The sequence below is a fragment of the Gigantopelta aegis genome, chromosome 14 (assembly GCF_016097555.1).
Source record: "Gigantopelta aegis isolate Gae_Host chromosome 14, Gae_host_genome, whole genome shotgun sequence".
NCBI lineage: Eukaryota > Metazoa > Mollusca > Gastropoda > Neomphalida > Peltospiridae > Gigantopelta > Gigantopelta aegis.
Genome location: NC_054712.1, coordinates 54,594,045 through 54,608,295, shown reverse-complemented (window position 1 = coordinate 54,608,295; position 14,251 = coordinate 54,594,045). Strand labels below are relative to the sequence as shown.

The 14,251-nt window shown below is 38.8% G+C and overlaps 1 protein-coding gene across 4 annotated transcripts in view; it reads right to left on the bottom strand.

The window, feature by feature from the left end:
* LOC121388169 (protein naked cuticle homolog 2-like) overlaps window positions 1-10,096 on the bottom strand; it is a 135,968-nt gene extending 125,872 nt beyond the window's left edge. For 2 of the 4 annotated variants that reach the window (XM_041519410.1, XM_041519412.1), the window contains exons 1-3: window positions 9,936-10,096; window positions 9,575-9,604; window positions 5,622-5,731 (exon numbers count right to left, since the gene is read on the bottom strand). In XM_041519410.1, coding sequence (XP_041375344.1) covers window positions 5,622-5,731; window positions 9,575-9,604; window positions 9,936-9,963 — 168 coding nt within the window. In that variant the 5' untranslated portion in view covers window positions 9,964-10,096. The remainder of the gene's footprint in view (window positions 1-5,621; window positions 5,732-9,574; window positions 9,605-9,935) is intronic. The other 2 variants (XM_041519411.1, XM_041519413.1) reach the window with 1 other exon arrangement.
* Between the last annotated feature and the right edge of the window lie 4,155 nt (window positions 10,097-14,251).

Below are 14,251 nucleotides of genomic sequence, written 5' to 3'. Positions count from 1 at the left end.
GTGATATTCAATATTTTATGAGTCAGTGGGCTTATTAAAAAAAGCTCTATATCTGATCCTCTATATCTGGAGCATTAAAACATGTTTTCGCGACTCATATCCGTATGTCAAAATTAATTAACCTTACCCCACCTGTATTTATTATTTAGATCATGTTTTCACTGTTACAGCCTGCGATTGTTTTCTGTATATCAAAGCGGATACGAAATATTTCCCAGATGTCGCCCAGAGTTGGCCGCCCAGAACGTGACTGTATCAAGAGTCGTAGAACAAAGTTCGCACCAGCCCAGTCATTGTACAACACATGGTGACAGAAACGGATAGGAATCAATGAACAGGTCTGGCCCCCTGTAGTACTGGACGAGGGAATAATAATGTAATAATCTATACGACAATAATGGGGCATAATGCGAACTCAAACAGATATATCCTGTACAAAGTATACTCAACAACATTAAGTAAGCGTCGGTAGACTTTCTGGTAATTTTAACAAGTGATGATTACAGATTTCTTTCTGGTTTTTTTCTTTTTACATTGGAGTCAAAGATGACCTGTGATACATGCAAAGATGACCTGTGATACATGCAAAAATCTTACACAAGATGAGCTTTCTTGTAGTCCTGTGGTAAAGTGCTCACTTGATGCGCAGTCGGTCTTGGATCCCCGTCAGTAGGACTATTGGGCTATTTCTCGTTCCAACCAGTGTGCCACGACTGGTACATCAAAGGCCGTGATATGTGCCAATTTGTCCATGGGATGGAGCATATAAAAGATCCCTTGCTACTAATGGATAAATGTAGCAGGTTTCCTCTCTAAGACTACATGTCAAACTTACCAAATGTCTGACATGCTATAGCCGCTGATTAATAAATCAATGTGCTCTCTAATGGTGTCTCAACTAGGTATGGTCCTGTTCAAAACTCATTTGGCTGTCAAGGTTAGGAAAGAAAATAAACATTAGTTTAACAACTTCACAACATTTTAAACTATGGTTATTTGGTGTCTAACAGATGGTTGTCTCGATACATGATATAGAGTGAAGCTCATTGACATAAAAAAAGGCCACACCTACAAAAAGGCTGCATGGGATCTTTGATATGAATTTTCCTGGGGCAGGAAAGTGCATACCATGGCCTTTGATATACCAGTCATGGGGTACTGGTTAGGACAGGAAAAACACCCCAGTCCATAGGGGAGGGAACAGGCAGTCCATAGGGGAGGGAATGGGTAGTACATAGGGGAGGGAATGGGCAGTCCATAGGGGAGGGAACAGTCAGTCCATAGTGGAGGGAATGGGTAGTACATAGGGGAGGGAATGGGCAGTCCATAGGGGAGGGAACAGGCAGTCCATAGGGGAGGGAATGGGTAGTACATAGGGGAGGGAATGGGCAGTCCATAGGGGAGGGAACGGGTAGTACATAGGGGAGGGAACAGACAGTCCATAGGGGAGGGAACAGGCAGTCCATAGTGGAGGGAATGGGTAGTACATAGGGGAGGGAATGGGCAGTCCTTAGGGGAGGGAACAGGCAGTCCATAGGGGAGGGAATGGGTAGTACATAGGGGAGGGAATGGGCAGTCCATAGGGGAGGGAACGGGTAGTACATAGGGGAGGGAACAGGCAGTCCATAGGGGAGGGAACAGGCAGTCCATAGGGGAGGGAATGGGTAGTAGGGGAGGGAATGGGCAGTCCATAGGGGAGGGAATGGGCAGTCCATTGGGGAGGGAATGGGCAGTCCATAGGGGAGGGAATGGGCAGTCCATAGGGGAGAGAATGGGCAGTCCATAGTGGAGGGAACAGGCAATCAATCTTACAATCCTTTACACATCTGGCAACGTTTATCCTCCATTACCGAGCTACAACACCCACACACCCCACCCCCACCCTCCCATTTCACCTACAAAAACAGGTTGTCAGTTTAAAAAAACAAATCTATATACATATGAACTAGTAGTTTAGATCTGACCTACATACACACATTCACTCATTCATTCACTGAAGTACCCAGCTAGCATGGTACTCAGCTCAATGGCCAACACAGACCACATTTCTTCACAAGTGTATTTATCAAATTAATTTCGCTCAACTTCACCCCCTACACAGGTGATATCCCGATTTGTTTGGCCGTACATTATATCTCGCTTACACATCATAATCGACTCTGTATGTGGGTTACACTGTACCAATGGTTCACGCTATTCAGTAAATTCCAAAAAGTTGTATATTACATGAACTCATTCATAGTAAGATTACGAGATGATTTTTTTATTTTTTTTTTTTTTTTTTTTAAATGCATATGGGAAATTTTGGAGTCCAACCAAATTAGTATAAAGATGAAAGAAATTTCCATTCATAAAAATCAGCAGCTTGCACCGTGTGCTATTCAAGATGTGCATGCAGGAAGATTTGTGATTATATTAAGACACCTTTAGTCGAGCTTCAAAACAAATTTGTTTCCAGAAATCCCCCACCCCCACCAAAAAAAAAGGATGATTCATTTTTTTCTTTTCGATACACATATATTATTTATTTCTCCATTTAAAAAAATTTAATATGTAGATCAACAGTATTTACATAACATTTTCTGTAGGGATGAATGTCGTAAAAAAAAAATATATATTAAAAGCCAATCCACCCTAGAACGACATCAGGCATGGTCCTAAGACACACATTTTTTAGGCCATAAAGATAGCTATACTTAGCGAAACCCACTGTTTTCAAAAACTATTATAGAATAAAACCTGTTTGATGGTCACCTTCAGTTTAATGGAGACCTTTACCTCCCCAAAAAACCCCACCAAACAAACAAACTAAAGTGCCCTCTTTTTCTTTTAACAATTTATTTACAATTTTCACTGAAGTGCTCTTTTCAGGGAGGTGGTCAAAGTGCCCTTTTGATCTTGGTTCTCTCTAAATTAGTTCCTGGATCTACCCTTGACACCACCACCACTATCCCATTCCAATCTCCCAACTATTGCCCTTCCAAATCATGCAATACTATTTCACTGGTAAGTCCCTCCAGTTTCAACAGACGACCACTGCCATTACAGATCTTGCATACACAGTCGGTTTAAACGCTGGCATGTGTGACAGGTCAGTTTTAGTAGCACCTGACCCCTGTTAACAGGTGAGTTAATCAGCGATGTATTGTGTCAACCTGTAATTAGTCAAGCCGAGTCGAGACCTGTCTGCCATTAATAGGTGTTCAGACAATGAGAGTCATCCCTGCCTCCAGCCAAAGTGACCAACGAACTACCCATCTTCATACCATGAACAATAACTGGACACTGAGATACTGACGGTCTCAAGCCAAAGTGACCACACCAAGCTACCCATCTTCATACCACGGACAATAACTGGACACTGAGATAATGCACAATGAAGTCTCTAGTTGTCTGTCCGAAGAAAACGGGTGCACAATTACTGGTAACCAAGACAACAGAGTGATTTTAATTCCCGTAAAATGTAATACCAAGAGATCCCCAGCTCATGGTCATAAAACTCATACATTTTAGAAGTTAAATCATAAAACTAAATACCAGGTACATGTCCATAGGATACTGGATGACGATTCAGTGCAGTTAATTTAGATGGACTAACAGATGGATGGATGGACTGACATGAATGGATGGATGGAAAAATGGATGGATGGATGGATGGACTGACATGGATGGATGGACCGACATGGATGGATGGATGGATGGATGGATGGATGGATGGATGGATGGACGGACGAACTGACAGATGACAAAATGGATAGATGGAGAAATGGATGGATGGACAGACAGACATAAGGATGGATGGACAGACAGACATAAGGATGGATGGACAGATGGATGAACTGACAGACGGACGGACAGCATACATGTCAAGTAGAATTACGTTCAATGTTATTAGATATCCCATGTAAAGTATAAAATGTAAAACTAAAAGATGATTTTAATTAATTTCATGCTTTGACTTTTGAATAAGTTGTTCTATTCACTCTATCCCCACTCATTCAATAAAAAAAAAATTAAAAAGGAAAAAGAAACATCTAAATAAAATGCTGTCTTATTCCCTACTTGAGTTGATTGGGTGAGGTGGGGGGGGGGGGGAGGTAAGATATCACTTTCAATGTTTTTTCGAAATTTCACCACGATCAAACATATTTTCCATATTATTGACAACAAAACGTCAAAAGCCGGATCCTGTTTTTCTTTGATACTGATCGTGCCCTGATCAGCCAAGCATGCCATTCCCTCTCCCTCCCCTACCATTTTCATTCCTGTTGCCAGATTGGGTTACTGACAGAGACAGAGTGAGACTGACTGCCCGAATGCCGGTCCTCACACCATGTAATTTCGCCAGACAAACGGAGGTCAGAGGCTTTCAATGAGTATCTTGCTTTCCTAATTGTAAAACCAGCCCAAAACGCAGTCCGTGATATACTCTGATAACAACACCACCAGCTGTTGAAGCCTTCAGTCAAAAACAAAAAATTTAAGAGAATTCGGCAATCGCCAGCATCATTCCTAAATCATTGCGATTACAGTACGATACTCGTTATTCAACCATACCAGAATGAGAAGAATAGAGAGAGAAAAAATTGTTTAGCTGCTCTGAAATTTTGTGTAATCTGTACTATTAATTTATTTATGAGTGAAGATGAAACATGTCAGCTTTTTCTGTTCCTGTTTAATTTTTTATTGTTTTGTGTCTGTCAATCTGGGGTTTTTTTAATCTTTCTGCTTGAACAATCAAAAAGACATAGTTTAAATAACATTGTTTCACTATGATATGGAAACAACAGATTAAATAAAGGTTTTTAGAAAAAAGTTTAACATATGTAGAACAAAGTAAGAAATAAAAGGAAGAAAATTAGATACATTGTTCACTAGTACAAAATGAATACAAATGTAATACAAATGTACCATATGTAATACAATGTTAAAAGACTAGATGGAAAGAGTCAGGGCAAAAAGAGGCTTCTATAAGTTTTCACACAAAAACATTGACTTACATAATCCTAACAAAGCCGAAATAAAAATTGTATTTAGAGCTGTACTAGGAAGTCCAAAGGATATTTTGATAAGACTGACTACTCACAAGAATCACTCAGTGACCATCAAATGCTTGATCTTACAGAGGACTGCCACTCCACAATACATTCTTCTACCTGAGCAGAATTCCAGGAGCAGATGCAGGAGGTGGGGTGAAGGCACCAGACTAGGTAAGATGATTTTATGGTTATTTTTTACCTCAACAAAAAACGGGGTGCACACCCCTCCATGACCCTCTGTGGATCTGTACCTGAATACTGACCTAGACCCACTACAGTTCCAGTAAAAAAATGTTTACACTTGACAATGTTGTAGTCTGAGCACCGACTCCCTATGGACCAGTCCCCCAAGACCTACGGTCTTTGGACCACTCCCTGCATGCCATAAGTCCCTTTTGACCAGTTCTTGAGCCGCCGTCCAACTGTCCAACTTCTCAGTCTAACTTCCTGTGGTCAGTTATATCAGTACATCTGCTTAGGATAAGTCGTCTTACAGTTATAATCTCCTATTTATCCTTAATCAGGATATAATGAGATTTTATCAAATACTGACAGAGAGAGAAAAAAATAATAACCACTTACCGAAATATTTTCGTCCATGTTGTAATTGGCCAGATTAAATCCAGTTTTCTTTTTCCAGATCTGTTCCTCTAAAGCCGTATTTAGGTGTCCATTAACAAAATAACATTCCGCTGAAAATAACGAAGTCAAATTCATTCAAAGAGAACTGGTCTTCAGTTTTAAATACCATACAATGATTCATAAGGATATATTCATGTGAGGGTCAGGACATAGTCCAGTGGTAAAGCATTCGTTTGATGCGCGATTGGTCTAGGATCGATCTCCATTGGTGGGTCCATTGAGCTATTTCTCATTCCAGCCAGTACACCATGACTGGTATATAAAAGGCTGTGGCATGTGCTATCCTGTCTTGGCTGGTGCATATAAAAGATCCCTAGCTACTAAAGGAAAAAATTTTGTGGGTTTCCTTTCTAAGACTATATGTCAGAATTACCAAATGTTTGATATGCAACAGCCTATGATTAATAAATCTAAATCAATGTGCTCTAATGGAGTCGTTAACAAAACAAACTTTACATTCATGGGCTATATGTCACATTTGATGTACCAGTTGTGGGGAATCAGATGGAAAAGAGACAAAACCTGAGTCCTTTGAGAGTAATCGATCCTGTGACCCTGCACGCCTCAGGCTAATGCTCTGCCTCTGAGCTACATCCCACTACACCCTTTTACCATTACATCAATAATAACATGTCCTTTTTTTTTATTTTTCAATATAAATGCCATCTGCATGTTGAAATTTCAATCTGTAACACTGTTATCAATAATGGCTCAGTTTGGGAAGGATGTGTGTTCACGATCTTTACCATTGGTTCCGAGTTAGTAACGGTTTAAACAAATATACATTTTCACCAGTGCTCAATGTATATTATCCATATATATATATATATATATCTATATCTATATACATCTATACATCTATCTATATATCTATATCTATCTATATATATATATAACAAACAATCATATATTAGATATCCAGTTTTTTATGATTCTATTTAACAAAGTTCCTTTTGTTACATGGGCTACAGTTCATTAGACCTATGTGATCTTTTATAGAAGCTTTTCCACTGAGAAAACATCACACTTTATAATATACATGTCATGTAATACTGGCTGGAATGGGGGGGGGGGGGGGGGGGGGGGGGGGGAGATGAGAATGTCTGAATTCTCAAACATTTTATCACAAAACATCCCCAACAAGAAATATTTTAATGTTATTCTCATAAACAATAGAACACATGTCTGTATATCATGTGTATCTTCTTGGTTGTATGTGTATATCATGTGTATCTTCTTGGTTGTATGTGTATATCATGTGTATCTTCTTGGTTGTATGTGTATATCATGTGTATCTTCTTGGTTGTATGTATATATCATGTGTATCTTCTTGGTTGTATGTGTATATCATGTGTATCTTCTTGGTTGTATGTGTATATCATGTGTATCTTCTTGGTTGTATGTGTATCATGTGTATCTTCTTGGTTGTATGTGTATATGATACCATTAACAAGGCAGTATCTAAACAGTGTACAGTGGTGTACGAAGGTGCCAAAAAGTGTGTGTGTGGGGGGGGGGGGGGGGGGGCACACTTTTATATTTACCCACTTTTACAAAGCAAATATAAAGCTAAATATCCCCCTTGCCCTCCCCCATCCCCTTTCCTACACCAGTGGTGTATAAAAATGTGCTGGGGTGTCATTAAGCACACATTTCTGTACTTTATACAATACATAGGATCAGAGTTTGTTCAATTATACGATGAATTACAAGGTTCATCACTTTCTATGACTTCTAAAAGAATTTTCCATCACCTTTTTCGGGATTATTAAGGATTTTGTATGTAAATTTTAAAACAAAAGTTAAAGTCTGTTTTGTTTAACGACACCACTTGAGTACATTGATTTATTAATCATTAAGCTATTGGATGTCAAACATTTGGTAATTTCAATTTATAGTCTTAGAAAGCAAACAGGCTATGTTTTTCTACTAGTAGCAAGGAATCTCTTATATGCACCATCTGACAAACAGGATAGCACATACCACGGCCTTTGGAATACCAGTTGTGGTGCACTGGCTACAACGAGAAATAGCCTAATGGACCGACTGACGGGGATCGATCTAGACGGACCGTGCATCAGGCGAGGACTTTACCACTGGGCTACGTCCTGCCTGTAAATTAAACAAGTACTCACTGCAGAATACCATTCAGAAATAATGTTTAAAAGCAGCTGAATACCTGTTTTATCTACCTGGAGACGACCCCCATCACAAGTTACAAGGGTGCATCGAAGGGAGAAAACCAGGGGACCCTCTCAAATATTAAAGTGCTCCTGTTTACAAACAGTTTGTTTTACAACTGTCACTGAAGTGCCCTTTTAAGGGAGTTGGTCCATTTGTCATTGGTACCCTCTCTAAATAATTTGCTGTATCTGCCCTTGTGTTATGTTAGGGTAAACCTGTATGGCCTTGAATCATGATTTGATTTGTCTCCTGTTGGCTTTATTTAGCACACCTCAACCCCTTCCATTTTTAATGTCATACCACGTAACCTAGAAGTGTGTACATGTATGTATTTAAGACATAGGGAAGGGGATGTATGCATAACCTTAAAATAACTTGCAGGTGGGTTTTTTCCAAAAAAAATTTACCAATATCAAACAGGATTAATACCCATCATTATGCCCGCCTACTTTCAATAATTGTGTGTGATGGGTCTGCACTACCTGACTAGTTCATCAAGATAAAAAACACAAGTGACTACAGGACATCAAGGGTTATCTTGATGAACTGTTACCTGCCCTACACTCCACTCCAGCAACAACAAAGAAACTCAGGTACTTGTAGTTTACCATAATATATATACCAAGTGTTTCTTAGGGCTTTACCAGAATTTATCTATGGAGGTCGGGGTGGGGGTGGGGGCGGGGGTGATAGGTGACTACAGAATGAGGTTTATCTTGATGAACTGTTACCTGCCCTACACTCCACTCCAGCTACAACAAACTAACTCAGGTACGGGTAGTCCATAATATATACCAAGTGTTTCTTAGGGCTTTACCAGAATTGATCAATGGGGTTGGGGGTCGTAGGCGACTAAAAGATGAGGTTTATCTTGATGAACTGTTACCTGCCCTACACTCCACTCCAGCTACAACAAAGAAACTCAGGTACTTGTAGTTTACCATAATTTATACCAAGTGTTTCTTAGGGCTTTACCAGAATTGATCAATGGGGTTGGGGGTGGGGGTGGGGGTGGGTGTGGGGGTCGTAGGTGACTACAAGATGAGGTTTATCTTGATGAACTGTTACCTGCCCTACACTCCACTCCAGCTACAACAAACTAACTCAGGTACGGGTAGACCATAATATATACCACTGTTTCTTAGGGCTTTACCAGAATTGATCAATGGAGGGTGGGGTGAGGGGGAGTGGGGGGGGGGGTGTAGGACGAATATGGTGTTGTAATTATTGTTATCAAGTAAAGTGTCTGGTTTTAAGGGGGCTTCACTTTTGAGAGGTTATGTTCTGTATTGTCCTCAATTGTGAAACATCACTTAGGAAATAGTGGAATAAATTTAAAGTAGTAAAAGTTTGTAATAATGTTGTATTATATTAACAATATTTACACCTGGTTGTTTATGTTAGTGGGAATTAAATGAGGGACTTGCAGGCCATTAGGCATGAACTCTGGAGTGGGGGGTGGGGTTTACGGGGCACAGTCTCAAGTGGGGGTGACACAAGCTATATATAATATATTAACTTTATTTATATAGAGTAGGACAAAAAATAAAAGTAGAATTTTGTCCTCAAGTGTAACTTAAAGTAGCAGCACACACACCCCACCCCATCCGCCCCCTTGGGTCTGTTTAGGACCTTTGTTTAAACACAGGTTGTCGCAGCGGCAACTGTTATTTATAACTGACTTCAACTAGTTCTGACCAATTCCGTACCTTCATTTGGAATTCTGCTGGTTCGACACACTGTTGGCACGGGAGAGAGACGGCACGCAAAATATGAAACAAAAACAAAAAAACAAGCAAACTTATAACACGGGGAAAAAGCAAAACACAAATTTAAAAAACATGGGCTTATAACAGCGGGCTGGTTACAACATAATATGACAAGTCGAAGGCAACGAAAGAAAAAAGGAGAGATGGGGTGGGTGGGTTGGGTAAAAAGATGTAGAGTTGATATGTATGACATTTTGCCCCGAGGGTGAAAATACACTGACTTAGCCTGTACGATGTCCAGTCACAGTGTAGTAGGCTATAGAAAATCGGCACACACTCTAACGATCAAAGGAAAACCTACCGTGTTTGCTTTGTAACTTTCCCATCATATATATCCACACATAGTTCCATCAAAGTGCAAAACGTGGCCACTAGTTCGATAGTTTGCAGTACTCCAGTGCATTACATTGTAAACATCTATCTACGTTCCCGCGATATATTCCTCGGTGCTTTTCCCTTTCCTAAAAATCTCAACGATACAACCAAAACCGAGGGCGGGGCTTTCAGAGTTCACTTCGCTTGATTGACAAGCGGAATGTTCTATCCAAGATGAAAGGGGTACAGAGTGTGAAACCGTTATACGCGCGCAAAATAGCCGAACATTGTAAAAATAGATCATCTATTTTTGGTGCATTTTTACGGGATATCGTAAATATTATTTGGTATTTCTTCTACGGTTCCCGTAGCAGTTGCTCACAACGAGCCGCTATTTACTGGGGTTAAAACGGCCGGCAGTGATACAGGCGAACGATTTTAAGTGGACTAAGTCTTTTGTAAGACTATTTTGATTGGCTTAACACTATTGTTGTGGTTTTCTATTGTTCCCTTTTTATTGGTTCATTTCCACCCAGGTGAATAATTCCTTTGATCTCGCCGCTACGGTCTCGGCGGAGTTCCGAAATTTTAATTTTTCATTACGAACAATTACACGCAGATGTGTTATTTCTAAGATGTGACCAGTTTTATGACTGGGAGATATAACTGAAAGCGCCATTAAAGCGGTACTATATAGGTATACTCTGAATGGACGTCGTGTGTATGATTTGAGGTATTTTTTTTTATTTAAAGACAATCCCAACAAACGAAGGTGGGGTGGTGACGTACTATTTTTATGATATATAAGGTACTGGGTTTGCATCCCGGTACCAATTATGATATATATAATTTTTTTATACTGAAGGAAAAAAAAGAATTTGCTTTAAACAGGGAGCTTCTACCCTCGATCGTCCTACGCACCTGAATCGGAAAAAACAATTCACCTGAGGTACTTTGATCGAAGGATTGGATTCCGTCGGTGGACTGATTTTGGAACATCAAAGGCCGTGGTATATGCTATTCTGTCTGTGGGATGATGTATATAAAAGATCGCTTGCTACTAATGAAATATATATGACCGGCCGCGGTAGTGTGCAGTGGTTAAGTCATTGGACACAAGACTGGAAGGTACTGGGTTTGCATTCCGGTACCTACTCCCACAAAAAACACGTTTTAACGACTCAGTAGATAGGTTTAAGTGCATCGTTAAATAAAACATTTTCTTCATCCATTAACTTATTTGGGTTTTTTTCCTGTCCAAGCCAATACCCCACGGCTGGTGTATCAAAGACTGTGATATGTGCTGTCCTGTCTGAAAAAGTGCATATAACAGTCTGTCTGGGATCGATACCTGTCGGTGGGATCGTTACCTGTCAGTGGGATCGATACCTGTCGGTGGGATCGTTACCTGTCGGTAGGCCCATTGGGCTATTTCTCATTCCAGCCAGTGCACTATGCTTGGTATATCAAAAGCCATGGTATGTGCTATCCTGTCTGTGGGATGGTGCATATAAAAGATCTAATGGGATACTAATGGGAAAATGTAGCGGGTTTCCTCTCTAAGAATATATATAAAAATTACCAAATGTTTGACATCCAATAGCTGATGATTAAAACATCAGTGTGCTCCAGTGGTGTCGTTAAACAAAACAATCTTCGATTTTTGTTGTTAATGGAAATGTGTAGTGGGTTTTTCTCTAAAAAGTACGCAGGCACATGTGCAGTGTGGGTTGCAGTGTTCACACACACACACACACACCATCCCCACCACCACCACCCGCTCAAAGAGAATTAAAACTATATAGAGAGAGAATAATACATGAGTGGCTGTTAGATACCATTTATCTCACAACGAATTGTTTTAAAATGTATCTAACGAGTTTGATATGTTTCAAACAAGTTGTAAGATAAATGGTATCTAACAGCCACTCATGTATTATTCTCTTTCTTATTGTCAGGTTAACTATACATCATAGTGTAATCGATTTCGACCTTGCTGCTTTTTCACTGGATGTATGGCATTGGTGACCTGGTCATCACCTAGGAGCAGCCAGACATACGTCTTGAAATTGTTAACACACACACGTGTAAACAATTATGTTATCAAAAATAACGAATGATGTTCTCACCAATGGGTGTGTAAGAAATAATAATTATAATAAAATCCAGAGTATCATGACTTGTACCTCTATCTTTTTCTATTAGTAGCAAGTGATCTTTTATATGCACCGTCCCACAGACAGGATAGCACATGGCACGGCTTTTGATATACCGATCGTGATGCACTGGCTGAAATGAGAAATAGTCCAGTGGGCCCACCGACGGGGATCGACTCTAGATCAACCGCACATAAGGCGAGCGCTTTACCACTGGGCAACGTCCCACCTCAAGATGCTCTGAGATGCATTTTCAGCGCAAGTTAGTGTTGTATATTAGGGATGATGAATTTGAAAAAAACAAATACGAAAAAAACCAATACCCCCCCCCCCCCCCCCCCCCCCCCAGAAAAACTTCAGACAGGCAGCGATGTGGCAGGGTAGATTACAGGATACCTGTGACCCTTTTCTGAATCCTCACTGCTTTTTTATTTTTTATTTAAAATGTTTGTTTAAATTATTTTATTAGATTTAGAATATTTATGTATTCTTGCCAGAGGTCAAAGTGCTGAATAATGAAATGGAAGTTTGCCTAGATACTTTATTTTTATTTTTCTTTCTTTCTTTTTTTGATTATTATTATTATTATTTTTTTTTTTTTTTTTTTTACTTATTATTATTATTATTATTTCTCTTTTTTGTTTTCTTCTATTTTTTTTTTTTTTTTTTTTTTTTTTTTTTTTTTTCTTCTATTTTTTATTTATAAATTTATGCTGCCTTCAGCTAATTTTCGTCAATTTTACGTCAGTGTAGTAATTGCTTCCGTGAACTGTAACCACACACCATTCAGTATGCAGGCAAAACGTGTTGTTTATATGACCTATTAATTTTAATTTGTGAGTGTTTTATGTCTTCCTGTTTTGTGAACAATAAATTTTATTCCTCCATGTTAGTTTGGTGAAGTAAATGTTTTATGTTATTTCTTCTATTTCGTTTATTTTTAATGACTTTTGGAGTTGTTCCTCCATCCCCACCCCCACCCCCTCAAATATATCATCCACAATATACAACACTAAATTGCTCAAAAAACGACAGTCAAAAATGATGTACAAAATGAGGTGGAATCTGTTACAAGAATTCAAGGGTGGATGCAGGGCAGTTTAGTATTGTATATTAAAAACAAAATTAAAAAGTCATTAAAACAGGCACTTTAAATGGGCAGGTAGGAGTGGACCTCATGACACCACTCTGGATCCACCAATTTAATTTATATGTACGGCAGGTATATATATATATATATATATATATATATATATATATATATATCTTTTTTAAATTAAAAAAAAAAATTATTGCCCCAAAATAATTGGGGACTTCTAAGTGCTCAAAAACTATACTAATACATTTAATTAATAAAGAAAGACATGGTGAAAACACAATATTCTGTACAACAATTTGAGAACAGTATTTGTTACTATAAAAACACACATTATGTACAATTATGTCATTAGATGTTAAGCTTAATTTTTGTAAATATATTGTGAGATGTATATTGGGAGCAAGTAATTCAGTTGGATTTATATTATACCTTTGGATTCCAGAAAAAACGGCAGGTATATTACTAAAAGCCTGACTTAGGCAAGCTAAATGTTGCCTATATAACTGCTTTAGCCTTTTATGAAATTTGTCAAAATGTTCTGATATTTTTGTTTTTGTCTTGTACCTCAAGCAAAAAACCACAAAAAAAACCATCAAACAAAAAATATATATGTGCACTCAATACACACACCCTACTCCGACCCTGTTCCATACCTCTAACCAGCATCATTACAACTATATATCTGTCACGTAATGGGTGGGTATGCAAACAATATTCATTTCCCCCACAAACAGGACCGCACATACCACGACCTTTGATACACCAGTTGTGGGTGACCGATCTGAACCAGGTAAAAATACAATGAGCATATTAAAATAGGTCGACTCTACAGCTGTTCGTACAAACCACCCTTTTAAAATAAGTTTGAATCCGTCCTTGCAAATTGAATATCTGGTTTGGTAGATGAACTGTTAACTGTCACAGATAGACATAGCAAACTATCATCTGTCATCAGAGGTTATTGATTTAAAAAAAAAAATTCAATCCCTGCTTAATCTTTATTGCCATCTCTGAAGTAACACTAAAGTATTTACCGTAAATCCTTGA